This window comes from Onychostoma macrolepis, chromosome 19 (genome assembly GCF_012432095.1).
Source record: "Onychostoma macrolepis isolate SWU-2019 chromosome 19, ASM1243209v1, whole genome shotgun sequence".
Classification (NCBI taxonomy): Eukaryota; Metazoa; Chordata; class Actinopteri; order Cypriniformes; family Cyprinidae; genus Onychostoma; species Onychostoma macrolepis.
This window is the reverse complement of record NC_081173.1, coordinates 13,365,419-13,387,674: the sequence shown is the minus strand read 5'-3', so window position 1 is coordinate 13,387,674 and position 22,256 is coordinate 13,365,419. Positions and strand designations below refer to the sequence as shown.

Here is a 22,256-nt window from a genome sequence, read left to right as displayed (position 1 = left end):
TTTTAAAAGTGTTATTTCTAGACCTGGAGAAGTCCAAGTCAAATTAAAATCCTAAAACATCAAAAGGCATTTTTTTAATAATCAATTTAAATTCTTTCTGGTTATGTCAAGCTTTAAAATTGGATTGGGTAGAAATTGCCATTGTGAGTTAAAAAATAATTAAAAGAAAAAACAACAACCCTGTAATTACAAATGACTAGAAAAGTCAAATAAATAAATTGGTATGAAAGTGTAAGCCCATTCACTTATTGAAACTTTTGGATTTATTTATTTATTGATATTTTGCCACTCCTAATTTCTGTAAATAAAATTTCAAATTGAGCAGCCTTGTCCTTTCAGCAAAAGTACAAGAAAGAAATTGGGTGGCCTTTTAGATATTGTCCTTGACAATGGGAGGCCTTCGAGTCGAAAAAGTTGAGAACCGTTGTTAAGACAATGGGATCCATTGATTGTTACAGTTGCTGACTGGATGTTTTTCTTTCTGCAGTTTCAACTGCCACTTCCTGTAATGATCCTGGCATTCCAACAAATGGCACCCGCATAGGAGACAGCAGAGAGCCAGGGGATTATGTGCTGTTCCAGTGCGATCCCGGATACCTCCTTCAGGGGGCGACCAAAATCACCTGTACCGAGATCAACAACCGTTTCTTCTGGCAGCCTGATCCGCCCACCTGTTCTGGTAAGAGCATGCCAAATTAAGAAATGTAAATGCTTCCTTCCTCAACCAAGACTTCCACAGTCATCTTTCCATCTTTACGCTTTATTTTTAACATAAGAGCAAGCATGTTTATTTTGAATGTGCATGGCGTCTGATGTCAGATGCTTCCAGTTATTTTAGCTGTACAAAATCAGTCTGCTTCATGTTACAAACTGGTATATGTTATCATATTATTTGAATTAATGTATTTTTTTTATTTATTTTAAATAATAGAGTGGGGGAACTATGACGTCACTTTGTATGCGGATCGGCTGTTAGCATGAAACTTGTTCCCTCGACAAAAAGCCAATGGGATTTTTCCATAGGCTTTTGGATTATCGCAAAAAATAAGCTCTGTGTTCAATCATAGTTCATGAAACTTAAAAGTTTTGTCCATCAAGATAATCTTCACAAAATAATACAAATTCGACAAATTTTAAAGCCTAAATACAAGCGTCAGAAATTAAAAGCTAAACTCAGGCTATAAATGAACTACAGCACCACAGTCGCTCGCCTTCAACGTCACCACCACTGCGCTCCCGCCAACTTTCTCAAACTTATTTTTAACATGTTAATTGAAAAGGATTTACTCTGTGAATGAATTTTAATCCATGCTACATGAACCTTTTCATATAAACTGGAATAAATGCAAAACTAGAGCCAAACTAAAACTGAAATGAGACATTAGTAATAAATAGTGGTAACACTTTACAATAAGGTTCATTAGCTAACATTAGTTAACAACATGAGTAAATATGAACTAAGAATGAACAATACTTCTACAGCATTTATTAATCTTAGTTAATGTTAATTTCAGCATTTACTAATGCATTATTAAAATCAGAAGTTGTGTTTGTTAACATTAGTTAATGCACTGTGAACTAATATGAATAAACAATGAACAATTGTATTTTGATTAACTAACATTAACAAAGATTAATAAATAATGTAATAAATGCATTGTTCATTGTTTGTTCATGTTAGTTAATACATTAACTAATGTTAACAAATGACACCTTATTGTAAAGTGTTACCTAAATAGTAAAGTGAATAAATGAAATAATCATGACTAAAGGACATATGAAAGTAGGCTACATTTTGAAATATGGTGCATTAAAAGTCAATAAATCTTTGATTAATATGAATATTTTAATTAAAAACGTGTCTCCACGTACTATTCAATAAAATTCTAGTGCATTTAATCTATTAGATAACAGCAGAGTGAGCGAGTTTTTGGATATGGTAAGCGGTGTTTCCCCTACCATTTCCCCCGCCCCCCTTGAAGGTCAAGTTCATTTTATTTAATTGTATTTTCTCTATAGCGCCAGACCACAAAAGAAGTCATTCAGTGTTACCTTCCCTATAGAACAGGTGTATACCTTGTTCTTTTATTAAACAAACTAAATAGCCTTATGTTATTTATCTTATTTACACGACGGCGTGTCATTTCTGTCTCTGTTACATGGTCGCGCTCTCTCTATCGCGCGCACAGCGGAGTTCCGCCCCGGTTCGCGCGCGCACACACACACACACAAACAAACATAAGCGCACACAAGTGAGCACACTCCCACTCCTATTTGTAAATATTAAGCCGCAAAGCGTCTATTTAAATATGACTTCTGCGTGTCTCTGTGTTAATGTGTGGCGCAGACGCGCGGGTTTGTTTACTCATACAGAAGACCGCGTGACGCTTGCGGTGATATTAAGGTCTGTCGTCTCACTAAATGAGGACATAAATACATGAACAACATCTCCAGAACTGTTCTGAGAGTCACTTCATGAGCATTCGAGCGTTTCATTTGAGTAAAACTATCCTCATATCATATACAGAAATGTAAAGGTATTCACGGCAACCCGTCAAAATAAAAGTTCGGTTTCACTTGAGAAACAGACATTGGGCAGAACGTAATAGGCTACTACTAGTAAAACTATTAAAACCTTAATAATAATAATCATACAATGTCTTCAATGTTATTATCAATATTAAATTCCCTTTATTTTTATGTCGGGAAACAACGGAACCCCCGCCTCCCTCATACAAGAAGCCACTGCCCCCCCAAAGCCATAAACCTAGGGGAAACACTGGTAAGATTAAACTTATTTTAGTGAATAAAGTACCGCATTTCAGCTATCGTTTTGTTAGGGCGGGTACACAAAATGTTATTTTATCCTTGCTTCTAGAAAATCCTCAATCTATATGCTTTCTTACAGCTTCTTGTGCCCGTAAACATTTCATTTTAACGTGGCTTTAAGCACTATGCATTGTTAAAGTTTCACTTTCACCGTGACTATGCCGGTAAATGTGTTTTTTACATGAAATAATCATATGAGTTTACCTTATGGTACGAGAGTCTCTATACCAGTAAGCGATAAACGAGCATCTTCCATCCGAAGGCTTGTGTTGTATTTTGGGGCAAAGCAAAAAAAACATTGTCGAACAAAAATATAAAATGCGGTAAACTATTAATTGGTTATTCTACAATTAATTGTACTATAAATTATACTACAACTGGAAAATACTGTAAATTGATAAACTGTTCGGCGTGATGACGTTTAATGTCTCCGACAGCTCCTGTAGTCCCATTTAGCAACTTGTTAGCAACCGTCTTTTTTAAGAAACGTAACAGTTTTTAAAAAATCACGAGTGGGGTGTAACTGGTGTGTTTTATGTCGTAGAATAAAACGTGAAAGCATCTTGAGCTTGTGTGAACCACGCACCTTATTTTAGGGGATTTTACCAAACTCCCATTCAAAAAAACCATTGACTCTGTGACGATGGAACCGGAAGTGCTAAAATGCTAACTCGCTTCTGGGTTTTTGTCTACAACGTGACGTCATAGTTCCACCACTCTATTATTGTAATCATAAATAATTGTGTTGCACCAATAGTTTCACCATTTACTGCACTCTTATTTCTCTAGTAATTTACTGATGGCCAAATGAATCACTAGACTTGCACCTTCACAGGAAATAGCTTACTTCCTGAAAAATAAGGTGGATGCTCTATCCCATTAGTTTTACATAAAGACACAAAATGAATCAGTATCTTAGGCAAAATTAGGCAAGATTTCAATTGTAATGAATATGAGTTGTGATTTGGCTAATAATAGTAATACACTGTGTTTTGACATCAAAAAACACATGTAAGCACGCTTTATGTAATGAGCTAGGTATCAGCATTTTGTATGTAAATGCACTCAGTGATTGTATGAAAAGTTTCACACTAAGAAGCCGTTTATGTAACTGCATTCAAATACACTCAACGTTACAATTCAAGTCATATTGAAATTCTTTTCAGTTTCTTTTGTTCAAGGCCTAGTTCACGGATTTAGTTTGCACCCAATTTAAATGTAACCCATCCAAAATACATTTTAAAATCATACACAGGAAGTATAAGAACATGAGTGCATTGACCACATTATTGATGACACGAAGGGATCATTTATTGTGAGATTATGAATCGGGCACACATGTATAGCAAAGCTGTGATTATTATTAATAATAATATTTCTGCTGGCCTTGGCCAGCTGTTTACCATCTATTCTCTTGCAGCAGCTACATTATAAAGATTTCATCACACTGCTTCCCAGAAAAGGATTTTTATAGACATTAGGGGCAGCAGTATTTGGTTTTCTTTTGTGAATTAAAGCCACTTCATGTTAATAGCCAGTCTAACTATAGTATAATTAGGTTGCCTTGTTCAATTAAACTCAATATGAGTTTGTGTTAATGTTTACCTGAACCACAGGCAAAACCCTGGAGATGTTTGCCTATTCTAGGTAAAAACCTGCTACTGCTGAGTTGAGCACATGACTTCATTAATTTAATAATCTTTGGGACTAGATAATTACAGAGTTGCTAATAGTTAAAACAGGAGGTGTTTATCTCAATAAAGCAAAATTACAATTGTGTTCTAGAAAGGCAGGTTTGTTTTGTGTTTTTTGTTACTCCCAAGTCCCCTGTTTGTGTCCCATGACCTTTCCAGTCACGATTTCACGATTTACCTTTTTTTTTTACTCAATTTCTATCTAATAAAATTGTATTGATCTATACGTTTGTTGTTGTTTTTTTTTCAGGTTTAGGTCATTTTAGCGCTTGTTTTGTCTTATTTTATATAATGTTAAGGCCCTGTCCACACGAACGCGGTTATTTTCAAAGCCCGTCGGAGCATGCGCTGTTATCTCCACCTACTGGAAACTTTTTCAGGCTTCTGATTGGCCAACATGGCTTTACGGTTAACATTATATCGCCACCTGTTGGTTTGGCATGCTCTTAACAGTGCTTCATTGCATGCGTTTGCGTTTTCATGTGGATGGAGATTTTTTTAAAAACGGAAGAAGGAAAAACGCAGTTTGTAAAAATACACGTGTACGGGTGGACATGGCCTGCAAGTAGTATGTTCAGTACTTCAATTTCCATTGTTTCTTTTTCCTTCCTTTTGTATTGCAGCTCCATGTGGAGGGAATCTGACTGGTCCCAGTGGACTGATCTTGTCCCCTGAATACCCAGAGCCCTACCCTCATGGCAGAGAATGTGACTGGACAGTAACAGTAACGCCAGACCACATCATATCACTCACTTTCAATCAGTAAGATTGTTTTTAAGACTACAGTCTCCCATTTTTGTTTAGTTGCCTTACCTTATTGTAGTATACAGTGTTATACAAGTTTTCTATCTAGTATTTATCATTTTAGATTTCAGTCAATTAAAATGATTTTCAATAGTATTAGTTTTAGTTAACAATAACAATGCTGGTTGTTTATAGTCATATCATACATGTTTACTTCCTCCAACTAGCTTTAGTCTAGAACCGAGCTACGACTTCCTGCATATCTACGATGGGCCTGATTCTCTCAGCCCTCTGCTGGGCAGCTTTTACGGCACGGACGTCCCTGAGCGCATTGAGAGCAGCTCCAACACGCTCTTCCTGGCCTTCCGCAGTGACGCCTCACTCAGCAGCAATGGATTTGTCCTGCAATACACTGGTATGTTTCTCCCTTGTGGTGGGAGGAATACATTACATTCTTTCCCATTTTGTAGGCACCTTTTATTGCCTGTATTGTATGAGAATTTGTTCAAATACTAGTATCAGAATGGCCTTTTTTTTTTTCATTTGTCTTTGTTCTTTGCCTTTTGTTCTTTCGTTCCTGTAGTGTGCCGTACTGCAACAGCACTTTGACTGTTGCCTTGATCACCCCCTCCTGCTCGTACCACTTTCGTGTAGTGTATAATTATCGACCCGTGGCACTTCTCACAGTCGTCTAGAGAAGAATTATGAAAATGAAAAGCCAGAATGCACTCACTAAAGCTGGCATTTGATCAATGTTTTGCTGTCACACTAAAGGCTCAGCATAAATGAGAACAAATGCGAGTTTGCTGTCTCCGTATGTGCCCTGCTGACCTCACTTTGTCTGATGACACTTTGGCTTATTTGTTTATTCATGAAATGACAGACTTGTCAGTTCAGACACGCCAGGATCCAAAATCAGTACTCACCAAGAGTCAGAGACAGGTTAAAAATTGGCTTGAGCGAGCAAATAAAACAGAAATATCGACAAATATGGTGAAATTAAAGGTCTGTGCACACTGAGTTTTCTGCGTTTTCGCATCTGTAGCAAGCATTTTGATAGGAAAGGATGACGACTCTGAAAAATGAAAAAACGCATATGAAAATGTTGGGCTCGGTGCGCAATGACCTTAACACTGGTCTTATGGCATGCAGTGAGACAAAGTTTCAGAACAGCAACAATAGTTACCATATTGATGCTTTTACATTTTTTTTTTGTTTGTTTTCTGTCAATGAACTTAAAGTGAACCACAATAGAACTCTACCTACTGATGGGCATCGCTGGCATGCAGTGGTCAGAGAGAGAAAGAGAGAGAGACCGTGCTCTTTACATCACCCTCTGTTGGGCTTGGTGAATGAGGAACAGTATTCTCTCAATCTGGTGTAGCAGATGGACACAGTGTGTGGCACTTCAAAAGCTCCAGTTCCAGACCCCAGTCTCCTCACAATGAATTAGTATAAACTAATAATGTGGAAGCGAATCATAAATACACGAAAAGTGTGTTTGTTTTAGCTTAACCCTGACAGAAGTGTTAGCTTAGCCGGTCTGGCACGGGGTCACGTTGGTTCATCTGCGTGTGCCGCTGCTGTTGGAACGAGCTTCAGGTGCTGTCAACCTCTTTACAGACCAATCAGCTTCTCACAGACTCCCAACCGCGTCTGATTGGCCTCCGAGGTGCAATATGTGGGCCAAGGCTCTGCACGCTTGACCGACAGTTAAATAAACACCACACACACACACACACTCCATTGCTCGTCCGAAGTGTTCCCTGCCAGCTCAAACATTTGTCACGTCCAAATGCACAAACACACACACACACTCTCAAACACAACCTCATCAATGGACACCTGAGCTAGACCTTAAGGCTGGCTGTGGTCCACTCTTAATTACTGCCCGTCCTGCACTCGTCTTGTTAGAGCACTGAGGAGCCAGGTGTAGGAAGATGAACTGAGTTATGGGCCGTCTGGAACGCCGGCCACAGCGAACAGATTGCCGCCGGTTTCGACGTGCTATTGGGCCATGAAGGGCACGGGCATCAGCACAAACGTTGCAGTATAACTATGTTTGGAAGTAATATCTCAACAGGAACTGCATGCAACTCATTTTTTGCTGTGCGATGCAGATGTGTAGTAAGAATGATTGATTTCTAATTTTGGCCAAAGGATGCGGTGTGCGCCGTACACATGTCCTGCTGGGTGACGGACTGTTTTGTGTAGTCAGCAGACCTGATCTAGCCCAGTGTCACTTTTAATATGTCCTGGGTCGGCCGTTCATGCTCCACGGGGCATGTAGGTTGCTGCAGCATATTTCTGGATTGTGAATTGGCAAAAGCATCTGCGTGCGCTCATTTGAAGTATCTTTGAAGTGCACTTATTCACACAAAGAGCCTCCTCTGTCTTTATTCTTCTATTTTTAGCTTATGGGAGTCTCAGTTGTTATTATTTAAAAAAAACATTTCAACATATCCTCTCCGGTACTGACCTTTTATAGTATATACAGCTGTTGGTTCTTCACAACCTGCACAAACAGGGTTCATGATTATTGTGAAAATATAGCAGACCATGTAACTGTTTTGTTATTATTATTATTATTATTGATATTTATTACTACTGTTCATTACTAATCTTTTCTTTTATCCTTTTTTTTCATACAAATTTATACTTTCATCCCACAAGGACACATTAAATGTTTAATGTTACATGGTAATGAAATTCATTCATCAAAGAATCCTGAAAAAAAATAAAATTAAGCAGCACAACTATTGACATTATCAACATTGAGAATAACAAGAAATCTGCACCAAGCATGTTAGAATGATTTCTGAAGGATCATGTGACACTGAAGACGGGAATAATGGCAACTGAAAATTCAGCTTTGCTTCACAGGAATAAATTACATACAATTAACAATGCAGTAAAATTTCATAATATTATTTGTTTGTTTATGTTCAAATAAATTACTTAAAGAATTAAAATCTTACAAACCCCAATTATTTCTTCTAACGTGAAAAATTTGATGCATGCAGAATCATACATGAAAAGACAAATATGTCATTAAAAGGTTTTACAGATGTTTTATTGAGTATACGATTTGCATGTCTTAGATTTGAAACGTGTTGCACTGTAGTTTCTAATAAAATCACAGACCAGTTGGTGAGTAATTGTGCATTATTTACTCGACAAAGCCCATTTTTTTAGTCACATTATGTGCTTTGCGAGTATGTGTATATATAAAGGTCCCTGTGTGCACTGGATTATCAGTCTTACCCGAATAGCCATAAATCATTATATATTGCTGCCTTTCATTCTTTATCCCTCTCACCATACTTTGTTTATTTCCTCAACAGAAAATCCCAGAGAGTCATGCTTTGAGCCAGGCCTGGTGCGTAATGGTACTCGTGTTGGTACTGAGCTGAAGCTGGGGGCAACTGTCACCTATTACTGTGACAACGGCTATACACTGGAGGGAGACGCCACTCTCACTTGCATCATGGGGGGAGATGGCAAGCCCGGCTGGAACAAACCCAAACCTGTTTGCATAGGTAAAATGTAACAGTTCAGCAAATACTCAAGCTTTTGTTCTGTAACCATACGTGTTCTTACTTTGTCAAAGACCTGTTGTTTGTCTCATCTGCTGCCGTTCCCTTGGAAATAAGCAAAGGCTCATCTTTGCTATGTAACCTTGAGGAATACTTTGAACACACTGCAATTTCACTTCGGCAAACACTGGGGACATCTAGTAGGGCAGTCCAGGAATCAGACAAGAAAAGTAATTTAAGATCAGCAGAATGAGGGAACAGTAGAGAGGAGATGCGGAGGACAGAAAATTAGTCTCTAATGCCTTCTTTCTGTGACTGTCTCTCTCGCTTAGCTCTGTGCGGTGGTCAGTATTCGGGGTTGGAGGGAGTGGTTCTCTCCCCTGGTTATCCTGGAAACTACAGCAGTGGGAGGACTTGCCTCTACTCGGTCATTGTGCCGAAAGACTACGGTAAGTAAACATAGCATTGCGCACAGACACTTAAATAGCATTACAACAAAGAAGGCCTACAGTGTAATGTGAAAGCAAATTGTTGGAATTCACATTGATTCCAGTGTTTTTTGCAGATGAATTATTGGCAAATGGCATTACAGGAAATGGACACAGTTTCAAACCTTTCACTAGCAACAATTCTGAAATAATAATGACAAGAAGAAATATTAAGTCCATTCATGTGTTTAGAGGCCTTCAAATACATCAGGCATTGATAAAATGATCTATTTAAAAATTGCAGTATTTATGTTGCTTACAAAATTATCAGAATGCACAGCTACTTTCTTATGCTTGTTAATGGAAAAAGATGCTTTTTGCAATCGGATTTTGTAGTTATATCGTCTACAAGGGCTAATAACATCATGCTAACCAATATGCTCAGCCAATCACACCATATCTGAATCACACATCCAAGGGTTAATTCACAGCTCTTCCATGTTAAATTTGTGTCCTTATCAGCCACCAACACCAACTTTTGGTCAATATTTGGTCTGTTTCTTGGTTTCTATTTTCATTGCGTTATGCTGGATAGCCCCAACAGTCCCAGAGCAATCTCGTTGGTCCAGATTCCAAACAAAATGTATTCTGGTTGGCTTTGATTTGTCACTCAGAACTTGTCGTTTAATGATTAGTTAGAATGAGTTGTTACAGTGAACTTAAAAACCAATAGAACATTTGTAGCTGCCTATATGAATTACAAGATAGTTCACTCATATTTTGCACAGGCTTGACCAACCTGAAATTTTCATTTTTTAATAATATTTGAGCATAATAAACTACATTTATGTCTTAATTTATTGCTGGTTTAAATGTGAGTTTTCGAGATTTTAATATTTCACCATTTGAGTAGTTAGGAGTTGGACTTGCATGCCCAAAATAGCTGCCCGGAGGCACTGCAAATTGGCCGCAGAGTGAACTGACTGTCCTTGAAAGGGACTTTGACCCGTATTGCCCTTCTTTCAGGGGTATAGAGCCTCTAGCTACAGACAACCTCTGGATATCCCCTCATATAACCCCAGCAGCTTCCACTTGACCCTTTTATTTGATCCATAAAACATGGAGGTCATTTGGACAATTTGGGGTTCCTACAAAGTGTAAATTAGCAGATGCGAGCTTGTCTGTTTTTCTCTGGGTCAAGCCAAACGTTGTGGAAGCAGAGCTAATTAAGGCACAAATTTCCGTAGGCATGGCATAATGGCTTCGAACAGCTGCGGGATAGGGAGCTTCTCAATGCGGGGTTTCTTTTTTATGGCTCTCGTTTGGAAATTTACTCTACTAAGCACCAGGTGTGTGTAGAAAGGACAACAGGTGGTTCACAGGTGTGATTAGGTTCTGTCTTTTACTATTGAATTAACATTTGCACAGTCATGGTTTCAGTTGCATATTTCATAGGGTTTATGTAATTATGTCTCTTCACTTTTTCTCTTTATCTCCCTGCAGTGGTGTTCAGCCAATTTGCATTCTTCCAGACTGCACTAAATGATGTTGTGGAGGTGTATGATGGGCCTACCCAGCATGCCCGTGTCCTGAGTTCACTCTCTGGGGCCCACACAGGTCAGTAAACCTTTCTCGAACGGTGTTCACTTGACTCTATTGGTCTATTCTGGCATGAGGAGATGAATGCTAAAAAGACTGCATTTAAACTCAAAGGTAAATAGAAGTCAATTAACCAACTCGATTAGCAAGATGAGTTGCATCTAAAAATAAAAGAGACACAAGCCTGTGCGGTTCACAGATACTAACATTTAAAGCTAAACTGTGCCATTTTTTGCATCACCAAATGGAATTATAAGAACAATAACTACTGTATGTAGAAAGTCCTGCATAAAATGAGTAGTACCACTTTTGGCTGAGCCAGTATTGCTGTGTCATTTCACTTTTTCATTGTTTTTCCATGTAAACATGTGATGCACGGACAAGTTTGACCAGTGCTTTTGCGTTTTGTGGCTTTGCAGTGTCTTGAGCTTGACATAAGGTTTAAAAATGCAGTTAAAAATTCAGCAAAAAAAAAAAAAGTGAACTATTTCCCCCATTTCATTGGAATTTCAATTGTGTTTCCATACAACAAAAATGGGTTCTGTGTGAAAGGCCCCTTACAGTGCTCTCTGCTAGCAATGGACTAGTTGAGGTTGACTAGTTATCTTAATCTTTTTTCATATTTTCTTTGGCCTCTTTGTTGTGCTGTTTGTATAGTGTCCCACACAAACATTCACTACAAGTTCAAAATAGTCCAACCTTAAAAAAAAAAAAATTCTTTAGACCCCTGCTTTCTTTATATTTTATTTACTACATTGTGTTGTGCTCTGTATAGCTATTTTTAAATGCAAAAACATGTGTTGCAGTTTGTACTGTATATGTCCCCTATAAGAACCAAATAGGAATAGGCTTAGTCAAAGACTTAAAGGGATAAAACAACAACAAAATTAAATTCTGTCATCATTTTAATCAACCCCACGTTGTTCCAAACTAGTATGACTTTTCTGTGGGACAAAAAAGTAGATGTTGTTTTATTTTTATTTTATTTTATTTTATTTTTTTCTCCTCTCTCTATACAGTGAAAGTCAGTGGGGTTCAAAACAACATTGGACCACACTGTCTTTCATTGTATGGACCAAAAAATACATAGACATCTTATGTAGACAGAATATCTTCTTTTGTATTTCACAGAAGAAAGAAGTAACGGGTTCAGAGTAACATAAGGGTTTGTAAATGGACAGAACTATTCTATTAAGGTTGATTAGTAGACTAGTTCAGACAACCCACTTTTTATGATATTTTATATTATGATATTTTAAATTAAATTATGTAGTTTTGTACATACCTAATCTCTGAATATTAAGCTTTGAATTAAAAAAAGACATTTCCGCTTTAAATCATTAAAGTTGACTCAGTACTTGTGTACAGTCTCTAGAGTTCTTAATTATCAGAACATACAATGACGTACGTGAGAGATAATGAAGTACTCCAGAGAATAAAATGCAGAGTTTCACATAACAAGCTTGATGACTCATACAGTCTAACAAACAGATTTCAGTGGGATCCAGTAAATAGGGCTCTCTTCCTTAAAACAGAAAAGAAAACAGAATCAAATAAGCAAAAACAGACTGACTAAATAGATCTCCAGTGAGACGGCGAGGCTGAAAGCTTTTATTCAGTCATAATGGAGTTCCATTTAATGCGGTCAGTTGAGGAGATTTCGGCTCGAAGATTAACAGGGTTTTCTCGCTCGCTCTCCGCTTCTGACATTCCCATGACAACACAGATGAGCTGTGTACATTTCAATTTTTCTTCACCCTTTACACCAGTCAAACACTGGTGATTAGCATATGGCGTGAAACCCCGCACTCAAGGAAGGTGAACCGCTCAGAACGTATATTCTTTCTGAGATGCGCTTTTTAACTTCAGATGCCGGTGTGAAATCAGTGAAGTGTGCTGGGGGCTGCTGGAAATAATGCACACTTTGGAGCGTGAATAGAGAGCAGGGAATAGTCAAGATTGATACTGGGCCACATAAAACTGCAGATTTTTGTGCTGCGGAGAGAAGCGAAACAAGTGTTGCTGTATGTCACAACTGTTATAAGCACAGTTGTCAGTTTTGATGGATGTTTCTCAACTTTCTCAGAAAATCATGCATAGGGAATGAATAATCTGCACAAGTGAACAGCAAATTTCTAGTGAAGCCGTCCTCTGTGAATTAACTGTAAACTTATCTTAAACAACAGACAAGGATTCTGTTCTCTTGTAGACAGAAACAGGCCTCGCATGCCAATTTTTAGTCTATTTTATGTCATAGTTACCTTTTTATTATTTTTATTATTGAGGTGGAAACCAGTGATTTGTTCTTAGCAACACTTTGGGGTTTGGGTTCCATTCCGTGGATGTAACAGTGAGTTGGATGTAAATATGTTCCTCATTTGAATCAAGTTTGCAGTAATTTTTCAAAGTCAACTTCCAATAACCAATTTATGGCTACACTATAATTACAAGAAATCCTAAATATCTCACTTAGCATTATATACAGTATACTGTATATCATTCAAAACTGTTAACATTCAAAATTTGGTGGTCAGTAAGATTTATGCTTATGCTCAGATATTGTTTGATCGTAAAACGATTTACATTTTTAAAATAACTGTTTTCTATTATGTAAAATATATGTTTATAGCATGGAAAATGGTATAGGTGATGAGAAGTTGAGAGTTCCATCGAGATAATGTTCAACAAGTACTCAGTCCAGGTTCGTCTGTTCATTGTGTGACGAGGATTCCAACGGTTGACTAATAATTTGTTTGCTGCTGTGAGAGCAGTTAACAGTAAACATCTTTGTTGGACGGACAGAGGTGAAGTCCCAAAAGTCATTCATGAAAAAATGGTGCAGAGTCAAACATATCTCCGTACCCAACAAATATAACGGGTCCTGTGAGAGCTGAGACCAAAGAGGTGAAAGAGAGCGGCACTCCCAAAAAAAACTATGCGAAAACGTGCCTAAAGATCCTTGCGAACAGAGATTACACTTAGGAGAAGATGACAGATTCGTATTCAGAAAAAAAAAAAGCTTGGGAGTGTGATTCCTTTGGTCCAGATCTATCTAGGATATGCGACATTACAGAATTCGTATCTGCACCAAATACAATTTCAAAATCTGAAAATTTCAAGATATAGGTTGACAAAGCAGAGAAACTGAAAAAAATACAATATTCCTATTCTCCACTATTGTTTTTATATGTGTTATTCTACCGTCTGTATCACAACCTTTATCTAAAATAGTAATATTTAAAGTCTTCCGCACCAATATTAGGACACCCTTGGTTTTAGTATCCGAAGATGAGTGAGATACCACTTCATAAAACTTATTATTACACCTGTGTATATCCTCCTCTTTCAAATGGGATTCTTGAACTAACACTATATCAATCTCTCTTCTTCGCAAAAAATCCAGAAAACCTGTACGTTAGTGAGGGCCATGAGTTTAATATTACAACTCAACATATTAAGGTCAGTCATAGGTATTGAACAGAATTACTGCATAATAAGACAAAATACAAGTTTGAAAATAAAACCAATTGAGTGAGTCTACCATTAAGCCCACCCCCACCCCCCACCCCACCTCACCCTTCCCATAACTGTTAAAAAAAAATCATCCCCATGAACTATGGCAGATCAAACCAAGAACAAACCTTGATCTGCCAGCACCCCTTAATATGGTCCGTGGCGTCAACAAAAAACCTGCACATTACTGAAGCACCAACATTGGCCACATAGTCACATATTGACTAGGTAAGTATCTCTATTTAAAAAAATTTAAATAAAAAAGAAAGAGATAGAAGGAATACAACTAAAACATAAATAAAATAACATCATAATCAGTAAGTGATACTGTATGCACAATGAAAGCTCCTAGTAACTATGAATTAAGAAGTGATCATTAAAGTGAACAGTGAAAACACAGTCACCGCTCCATTTAGAGCAGTGGTTCTCAAACCTGTCCTGGGGACCCCAGCCACAGCGTATTTTGTATATCTCCTCATTTAACACACCTGATTCAACTCATCAGCTCATTAGTAGAGTCTGCAAGACTTGAAATGGGTGTGGCCTATGAGAGAGACATATAAAATGTGTGGTGGCTGGGGGTCCCCATGACAGGTTTGAGAACCACTGATTTAGAGCATCTCTTATCTGATTAGACAGCAACCAGCTGATGTTCACTGAGAGTTGGTGGATGAATGGGATCTGAGAAAAACTATTGCTGCTTCTGGGGAGTATAGCATTTTAGGTTCACCTTGATTGAGAATGACCTTCAGCTTTGCAGGATAAAGAAGAAAATTCTGGATGCTAGTTTCTCTCATTTCCTTCCTAACTGGCGCAAATGCACTACTTTTTGCGGTGACCGGAGAAAAATCTGGAAAGAACAACAGCAATGCTCCGTCGGATGTTTTCACCGGGGCGTGAAGTCTGGCAGCCTGCAAAATGAGCTCCCTGTCCGTGTACCGCAACAGTTTAAAGATGAAAATCTTTGGTTTAGCGCGATCTGAGGAGAGCCTTGTGTACACACGATGCACTCTCTCCACTTCAATCTCTTTGCCTGCCAGGGACAGGAGCCACGTCAGTAGCGATCTTTTCAAAAAGCCCATAGGATCATCCTTTTCGGAACCTTCAGGCAATCCGACCAGACGCAGATTGCTGCACCTATTTGCGATCCAGTAAGGCCCCCGATCACACCGAACACGTTTTTTAGTTCTGAAAACGTGAGGCGCACCACTCTGCCTTTTTTGATTAAAAAAAGAGCAGTGCGCTGCAGTTTTTTCATGTTGCTAGGCAACCACCAAATCAGTTGTCCTGTCAGTCTAATCAAAGGATTATAGTGTAAGCACTCTAAAATCCTTTTTTTTTTTTTTTTGCTATTAAGTAAACTGTCATATTAACAAAAACCTTAAAAAATACATCTCCAGGTAAAACCTTCGACAGACACCACAAGTTTCTCATCCATTATTGCAGTATCCGGACTTTCTAAGCAACGGTAAACTTTCGTCACCACAACGGAAGGCCCGCCTCTGCATTCATTCGATTGGACAATGGAAAAAACGCGATGACATGGGGCGCTTTTCTGCTCAGAGTTGCTTTTTTTTCAACTTCAGGTGCTCGGAGCACTCCTCCAAAAACGCGAGGCGCAGCAGGCGGCCGGGGCGTGGATTTCTTCTTAATCGGAGAAGCCAACGGTGACAGCTGTTTCTGATTGTATGCCATCAGGGAAAGTAAATAAAAAAATTTTAAAAAATTAAAATTAAAAAATTTTGTGCTGCGGAGAGAAGCGAAACAAGTGTTGCTGTATGTCACAACTGTTATAAGCACAGTTGTCAGTTTTGATGGATGTTTCTCAACTTTCTCAGAAAATCATGCATAGGGAATGAATAATCTGCACAAGTGAACAGCAAATTTCTAGTGAAGCCGTCCTCTGTGAATTAACTGTAAACTTATCTTAAACAACAGACAAGGATTCTGTTCTCTTGTAGACAGAAACAGGCCTCGCATGCCAATTTTTGTCTATTTTATGTCATAGTTACCTTTTTATTATTTTTATTATTGAGGTGGAAACCAGTGATTTGTTCTTAGCAACACTTTGGGGTTTGGGTTCCATTCCGTGGATGTAACAGTGAGTTGGATGTAAATATGTTCCTCATTTGAATCAAGTTTGCAGTAATTTTTCAAAGTCAACTTCCAATAACCAATTTATGGCTACACTATAATTACAAGAAATCCTAAATATCTCACTTAGCATTATATACAGTATACTGTATATCATTCAAAACTGTTAACATTCAAAATTTGGTGGTCAGTAAGATTTATGCTTATGCTCAGATATTGTTTGATCGTAAAACGATTTACATTTTTAAAATAACTGTTTTCTATTATGTAAAATATATGTTTATAGCATGGAAAATGGTATAGGTGATGAGAAGTTGAGAGTTCCATCGAGATAATGTTCAACAAGTACTCAGTCCAGGTTCGTCTGTTCATTGTGTGACGAGGATTCCAACGGTTGACTAATAATTTGTTTGCTGCTGTGAGAGCAGTTAACAGTAAACATCTTTGTTGGACGGACAGAGGTGAAGTCCCAAAAGTCATTCATGAAAAAATGGTGCAGAGTCAAACATATCTCCGTACCCAACAAATATAACGGGTCCTGTGAGAGCTGAGACCAAAGAGGTGAAAGAGAGCGGCACTCCCAAAAAAAACTATGCGAAAACGTGCCTAAAGATCCTTGCGAACAGAGATTACACTTAGGAGAAGATGACAGATTCGTATTCAGAAAAAAAAAAAGCTTGGGAGTGTGATTCCTTTGGTCCAGATCTATCTAGGATATGCGACATTACAGAATTCGTATCTGCACCAAATACAATTTCAAAATCTGAAAATTTCAAGATATAGGTTGACAAAGCAGAGAAACTGAAAAAAATACAATATTCCTATTCTCCACTATTGTTTTTATATGTGTTATTCTACCGTCTGTATCACAACCTTTATCTAAAATAGTAATATTTAAAGTCTTCCGCACCAATATTAGGACACCCTTGGTTTTAGTATCCGAAGATGAGTGAGATACCACTTCATAAAACTTATTATTACACCTGTGTATATCCTCCTCTTTCAAATGGGATTCTTGAACTAACACTATATCAATCTCTCTTCTTCGCAAAAAATCCAGAAAACCTGTACGTTAGTGAGGGCCATGAGTTTAATATTACAACTCAACATATTAAGGTCAGTCATAGGTATTGAACAGAATTACTGCATAATAAGACAAAATACAAGTTTGAAAATAAAACCAATTGAGTGAGTCTACCATTAAGCCCACCCCACCCCCACCCCACCTCACCCTTCCCATAACTGTTAAAAAAAAATCATCCCCATGAACTATGGCAGATCAAACCAAGAACAAACCTTGATCTGCCAGCACCCCTTAATATGGTCCGTGGCGTCAACAAAAAACCTGCACATTACTGAAGCACCAACATTGGCCACATAGTCACATATTGACTAGGTAAGTATCTCTATTTAAAAAAATTTAAATAAAAAAGAAAGAGATAGAAGGAATACAACTAAAACATAAATAAAATAACATCATAATCAGTAAGTGATACTGTATGCACAATGAAAGCTCCTAGTAACTATGAATTAAGAAGTGATCATTAAAGTGAACAGTGAAAAACACAGTCACCGCTCCATTTAGAGCAGTGGTTCTCAAACCTGTCCTGGGGACCCCCAGCCACAGCGTATTTTGTATATCTCCCTCATTTAACACACCTGATTCAACTCATCAGCTCATTAGTAGAGTCTGCAAGACTTGAAATGGGTGTGGCCTATGAGAGAGACATATAAAATGTGTGGTGGCTGGGGGTCCCCATGACAGGTTTGAGAACCACTGATTTAGAGCATCTCTTATCTGATTAGACAGCAACCAGCTGATGTTCACTGAGAGTTGGTGGATGAATGGGATCTGAGAAAAACTATTGCTTCTTCTGGGGAGTATAGCATTTTAGGTTCACCTTGATTGAGAATGACCTTCAGCTTTGCAGGATAAAGAAGAAAATTCTGGATGCTAGTTTCTCTCATTTCCTTCCTAACTGGCGCAAATGCACTACTTTTTGCGGTGACCGGAGAAAAATCTGGAAAGAACAACAGCAATGCTCCGTCGGATGTTTTCACCGGGGCGTGAAGTCTGGCAGCCTGCAAAATGAGCTCCCTGTCCGTGTACCGAAACAGTTTAAAGATGAAAATCTTTGGTTTAGCGCGATCTGAGGAGAGCCTTGTGTACACACGATGCACTCTCTCCACTTCAATCTCTTTGCCTGCCAGGGACAGGAGCCACGTCAGTAGCGATCTTTTCAAAAAGCCCATAGGATCATCCTTTTCGGAACCTTCAGGCAATCCGACCAGACGCAGATTGCTGCACCTATTTGCGATCCAGTAAGGCCCCCGATCACACCGAACACGTTTTTTAGTTCTGAAAACGTGAGGCGCACCACTCTGCCTTTTTTGATTAAAAAAAGAGCAGTGCGCTGCAGTTTTTTCATGTTGCTAGGCAACCACCAAATCAGTTGTCCTGTCAGTCTAATCAAAGGATTATAGTGTAAGCACTCTAAAATCCTTTTTTTTTTTTTTTTGCTATTAAGTAAACTGTCATATTAACAAAACCTTAAAAAATACATCTCCAGGTAAAACCTTCGACAGACACCACAAGTTTCTCATCCATTATTGCAGTATCCGGACTTTCTAAGCAACGGTAAACTTTCGTCACCACAACGGAAGGCCCGCCTCATTCATTCGATTGGACAATGGAAAAAACGCGATGACATGGGGCGCTTTTCTGCTCAGAGTTGCTTTTTTTTCAACTTCAGGTGCTCGGAGCACTCCTCCAAAAACGCGAGGCGCAGCAGGCGGCCGGGGCGTGGATTTCTTCTTAATCGGAGAAGCCAACGGTGACAGCTGTTTCTGATTGTATGCCATCAGGGAAAGTAAATAAAAAAATTTTAAAAAATTAAAAATCTGCAAAAAGGGGCCAAACGTACCGAGCGCTACTCAAGTGCGACTAGGTTCATAAGCATGTCACGTGACTCCCAATAGCAGCCAATTTCTGTGTATTTCCTACTTGTCACAGGTAGCTAAATATAAGACATTTATTATAATGCGTTTATGTAAAAAATTATTTTAAGTTAAATTAAAAGTTATTTTTTTAAATCTAATAAAGATTCAAATTGATCGTTCTCAATTATACTGTAATGTTGAATGGCTATAATCAATGGTCAGTTTCATAGTGTAGCAAATTAGCTCAAAAGGGAAATATTTATAATTAATTATAACTGGTTATAATTAATAATAAACATTTAGATTAGATCTTAGAATTAACTGTAGCAGAATCAATATTACAATTATTTGATCGGTCTGTCCACCGAGCAGACAATATAATCATTTATCAATTCTAGGAAAGGTTATTTTCCTGGCCAAGGAAGAATAGCTTTCCTACTTTATTCAGTACTAGCAATAGTTTAGCATGTAGCAAGGATCAACAATCAGTGACTTCAAATCGTGAGCAGAACACAGACGTGTTCAAAAATCAATTGTGAATATAAGGAATTTATTAATAAATGAAACTATGGCTAACATACACTAAACTAAGCAAAACATATATATTTATATATTTATATATTTTTATATACGCTACAATAGAGACATCAGTATTGGTATCAGTCATAAAAATGATGCCACTAAACAAATATTTAAAATATATACTGTCTTTGTTGTTTGTACATCAATTTGAAGATTGCATGTGAAATGATTGCAATGTAAAAGTATATTTAAAAACTTTAATGTTGGGTGAGATTAAAGGGTTAGTTCACCCAAAAATGAAAATTAGTCCCATGTTTTACTCATTCTAGTAAAACATGCATTCTAGGTGTATATGACTTTCTTCTTTCAGATGAATCCAATTGGAGTAATATTCAAAATTGTCCTGGCTCTTCTAAGCTCTAAGCTGAATAAAGGCCTCCTGTAGCGAATCTATGCAGTTTTGTAAAAAAAAAAAAAAGTATCCTTATTTAAAACAATATAAACAGTATTGTGTAACTTCTGCTATCTTTCCGGTGGATGAAGTAGGATGCCGGCACAGCGCATGTGCGTGTGAATCTCGCAAAATCCAACGATTGTTTGTAGGAGCAAAGGAAGTAAAGTTCCTTTACTTTACCAAAGGAAAACCAGTCTCCTCTTGGCTTACATCAAAATCGTCTGACATTTTTCTTTACAAATCCTCGTTTTGTGCTTCTAATTCGTGACCGGTGTTTGTTTTATTCTCTCTATGCGCTCGTCACTAATCACGCAATGCCTACGTCATCCGCCGGAAAGGCTTCTGCTTATGACAGTTAGATGAAGTGAGAGAAATGTGTTTATTACATTTGAAATATGGATATTTTTCTTACAAAAACGCATGGATTCGCAACAGGAGGCCTTTATTCATCCCCTGGAGCCGTGTGAGGCATGTTTTTTTAATGGATTTGTGCACTTTATTTTACGTGTTTTGGACTGTGTAACAGAAACACCCGCTGACTGCAATGATAGAGCTTAGAAGAGCCAGGACAATTTTTAATATAACTCCGACTGGATTCATCTGAAAGAAGAAAGTCATATACACCTAGGATGGCTTGAGGGTGAGCAAACAACAGGATAATTTTCATTTTTGGGTGAACTAACCCTTTAAGCACGATTAATTTCAGAAAAAAAATGTGTGATTTAATTAATTAAAAAAATTTTAATCGATTGACAAACATCTTACTGACCCCTAAATTTCAAATGCTAATGTTAAGTTGTATTTTATTTTAACACTGAATGAGAAACAAAACAGAGCATTATAAGCATTATAAACATTTGAAAACATCGGGCTTAAGCTTAACTAAATTTGTGAATGCATTTTTGGTTCCCATCACTCCACAGCTAATCCTTCGGTTTCTGTGGGGACTCAGAACTAAACGAAAAAAAATGGTAGACCTAAATCAAAACTAAACCACAAATTAGGCTACTGGTATTATTTATAAGCACTATACGCATTTAGGGCCTAACTGCATTTGTGAGAGACTTTTCATTCCTCAGCAAATCCCTCAAAGTCTTCCTCCTCCATATCGCTGTTAAAGAACTCCAGAGGTAGACAAAACTGGCATGTCCACCTCTATCGAGTCATCAGTTTGGACATTGTGATCCTCAATGACACCAGACTTCTGGAATCCTGACAGGATGGTGTCAAGCCACGTCAATCTACTCCACAACATCCTTGAATGTTGCGTGATGCGTCCTCCCGGAGGTGAAGCTGTGGTCACCATCCAGGGTTCCCACTGCTGACATTGTGGTGTGGTGCGACACGGGCCTAACAGTTTACGAGCAGCACTGCAGAATGTGACCATCGCAACAAACAGCAGGTGTGAAGCAGTCAGGGTTTCCCCACACCTCTACCTCGACCGGATTATTACTGTAGCTGTCACTCTGTCGGCCGCCCACGGAGGCTTGTTCTAATAACATCCCAGCATGCCAAAGGCATGAACAGGAGCGTTGATCGATCCCAACATAAGCGAGAGTGTTGTGCGGTTTCATCTTCTTTGGCCACTGTACGAATTTGTCAAAACCAAACCTGCTCTCTGCAAACCCCTATAGAGCTCGACTGTGCCCCAGGGAACTGTGGGTAGATTCAAAGCCTCAGCCTTCACATTGCACAACAGAAAGCACGTAAGCTAATAATAAGTGATGCTGAGAGGGGTGCGTTTTGATATTGGGATTATTAATAGACCTGGGCTTGGGAACATCCAAGATGTGAAAGTGAAAGAATTTCAAAGCGATGCTAATATTTGACAGACAAAACAAATATATATAGAATGTGAGTCGTAATTGGATAGTTCACCACAAATTAAAATTGTCATTATTTG

The 22,256-nt window shown here is 38.2% G+C and overlaps 1 protein-coding gene across 1 annotated transcript in view; it reads left to right on the top strand.

The window, feature by feature from the left end:
* csmd2 (CUB and Sushi multiple domains 2) overlaps positions 1-22,256 on the top strand; it is a 262,731-nt gene that overhangs the window by 171,668 nt on the left and 68,807 nt on the right. Inside the window, 6 exon segments of the mRNA XM_058752757.1 lie at positions 488-679; positions 5,147-5,285; positions 5,495-5,682; positions 8,612-8,806; positions 9,136-9,252; positions 10,735-10,848. Coding sequence (XP_058608740.1) covers positions 488-679; positions 5,147-5,285; positions 5,495-5,682; positions 8,612-8,806; positions 9,136-9,252; positions 10,735-10,848 — 945 coding nt within the window.